Below are 2,876 nucleotides of genomic sequence, written 5' to 3' on the forward strand. Positions count from 1 at the left end.
GGTATACTCAATTAATTTTATGGTTCGTTTAATAGCGCTCATATATATTACTCAATCTTCTCTTCCCATCATTGTTAATATTAAAAAAGAACCGGAAAATTCATGTTTTCTCAAATGTATTCATTGGACAATGTCAATGACCCATGTTATAAATACCAAAGTTAATTTCTTTTTTTTTCTTTTCTTTTCTTTTTGGTCGAAAGATTAATTTCTTTATAGACACCAAGATTAACTCTCTCTTTTTTGTCATTCACTAGGGAGGGGAGGAGGAATAATATATTGGGTTGTCTCAAGATTATCTCATACATGAATCGAACTCAAATGCACTCTTAGGGGTGAGGGTGAGAGGAGAGTTTGGCCCCCAAAATTAACTCCAAACCTGTGTTTTGGGAGAGAAAAAAATCTCATGGTGACATGGATGTCCAAGATTCTCTCTTAGATACGGGTAAATGCACATATAAATGAATACATACATTGAATCATTCAAAATATGCATATGGATGGCTTTCTTTCCAAACAATGACAAACTTGGGTGCATTTGGGAGAGTTTGGCCCACCAATATTAATTCCAAACCTGTGTTTTGGGGAGAGAAAATATCTCATGAGAATGTGGATGTCTATAATTATCTCTATTAAATACAGGTAAATACAGTGACTCTAGATCCGTAACATATGAGGTTTTAATGAATACATACATTGAATCATTTAAAATATGCATATAGCCTTCTTTCCAAACAAGGACAAACTTGGATACATTTTTAGTATAATACCCAAAAATTGAACCATAAAAATGAATTACATTTCTAGGTTTGAAATCTCACGTTCCAAAAGATTTCCCTTTTTTTGGACACTCCTTATCCTACATTATTATTTTATTCCTTCAGAATTCTTGATGAAAAAAAGCCCTTAGCAGTGTCAACCCATATAAAAAATAAAAAAAACCAACCGGTATATATACCATACCTAGCAACATCAATCTCTACCCTCAAACTAAAAAATTCAACCAAATCAATAACTCAGTCACGTACGATGCGTCTTCAATGGGTTCTTGCAGTCCTTGTTCTGGTCGTTCCACTCGTGACTGCTGCTGCCCCAGATGTAGCTCTTGAGACTTGGGATCCCGTACAGAACACCAGCGAACCATATTGGATAAATACCGCAGAGTTCGCTGTCTCTTCGTATAACAAGCATGAGAAGAAGAATTTGGTGTTTGAAAGCGTGGTCAAGGGCAAGACACGCTACGAGGTAACAGGCCTCTATATCGTCCTTGTCATTAAGGTCAAAGATGGGTCATTGCCCAGCGCAAATTATGATGTTGGAGTACGTGATAAGTATGCTGGTCCTAATCCTTTGGATTTGATATACTTTCGCAGAAGACCTAAATTTTGGTGATCTCAAATTTTATTTGGATAATGTTCAATGATATGTTGCTGTAATTGTGACATCTTCGTTTACAACAAAACAATAAAAATTAATGAAGTATTCTAAATCCTTTTTAATTGTATATGTTTGAATTTTTGTTGGGATTTTATTTTGTTTTTTGAGGGAGGAGAGGAAAGAGAGAGTCATTGACAATAATTTCGTGACTGCGAGATCTAGACAGAAGGAAGAAAGATGAAGAGAGGCTGCGAGCAGAGTGAGAAGAAAGAGAGGAGGGAGGTGGGCGAGTAGACAGAAGAAAGAGAAGAATGAGGCAGAGGCAGAAAGAGGAAAGATAGGGTTAGGGTTAAGGCAAAATCTGAAAATTGAAAATTGAAAGGGATAAGGAAAATGAAAAATGAAACTTAAAAATTGAAAACTAAAAACTAAAAACTGAAATAGTTATCAAACGGGCCCTTAGTTAAAAATATAAGTAAGTTCGTTTTGGTTTGGTTAAATTGCAAGTCTGAAAATCCTTAAATGTTTGGATGACACTATTCCCTAAGGGTCCATTTGATAACTATTTTGATACCAATGTTGCTGGTTGCAAACAGCAACAAATTAGCCCTAAACCCCTGGCAAATTAACGAAAATCAGAAGAACTTACCATTGACATATTTGGGGCTTCGTCGATTTGGGGTTGAGAGAGAGAGAGAGATAGATAATTTTTTTTCTTTAACCATGCATTGATTTGGGGTTAAGATGAGAAGGGTTTGGTTTGGGGATTGAATTGATTGAATGATTGATTGGGGTTTGGGTTTTGGAATTATCGAATGGAGTGAGAGAGTGAGATAGAGAAAGATCGAGAAATAGAGAGATTTTTTTTTTCTTTAACTGAGGGCTCTGTCAATATCAAATATCTGGCGCCGCTTCCGTGCCATACAAGGTTGATACAGTTCGGTAACATACTGGATGCAACCAAAAACCAAATGAAACGGCACAAGTTCGATGCGGTACAGCGCAAAACATGTTCAATTTCGGTTCTTCGACTTCAAATGCCCAGCCCTAAATTACACATAATAGGAGCTCTTGATCAATACTAAATTTCAACCCCCAAAAAAAAAAGATCAATACTAAATCAATCCACATATTTTTATTTATTTATTTGAGTTAATTTTAACTGACAATTTGATGAACCATGGGTTTTTTTTATTTTATGTTACTTGTTGAGTTATTTGTTTTATAATTTTTTATATTATTAAGAAAAATAGATTGATGATTAGTTTTAAATTTACTATTAATATATATGGTCCAATTATTCTAATATATATATTAAAAATAATTTACCTACATATATGTATGGACACTCCTTATCCTACATTATTATTTTATTCCTTAATCAAAATTCTTGATGAAAAAAAGCCCTTAGCAATAGCAACCCATATGACATTAATATGCAAGCTTTTTATTTTAGTAAATTTAGGTTTTACTCATAAAAAAACTTTCACTTTTGGAAA

General features: G+C 34.0%; 1 protein-coding gene across 1 annotated transcript; it reads left to right on the top strand.

Annotated features, from left to right (window-relative positions):
* LOC18774501 (cysteine proteinase inhibitor 5) lies at positions 684-1,403 on the top strand. Its single transcript, XM_007206759.2, has one exon. The coding sequence runs from the start codon at positions 1,030-1,032 to the stop codon at positions 1,390-1,392; it is 363 nt and encodes a 120-aa protein (XP_007206821.2). The 5' UTR covers positions 684-1,029; the 3' UTR covers positions 1,393-1,403.

Source organism: Prunus persica, chromosome G6, assembly GCF_000346465.2.
Source record: "Prunus persica cultivar Lovell chromosome G6, Prunus_persica_NCBIv2, whole genome shotgun sequence".
NCBI classification, from domain to species: domain Eukaryota; kingdom Viridiplantae; phylum Streptophyta; class Magnoliopsida; order Rosales; family Rosaceae; genus Prunus; species Prunus persica.

What these genes read in the sequence shown, in the direction of transcription:
- LOC18774501 (XM_007206759.2), top strand. Translation starts at nt 1,030, where the DNA reads ATGCGTCTTCAATGGGTTCTTGCAGTCCTTGTTCTGGTCGTTCCACTC.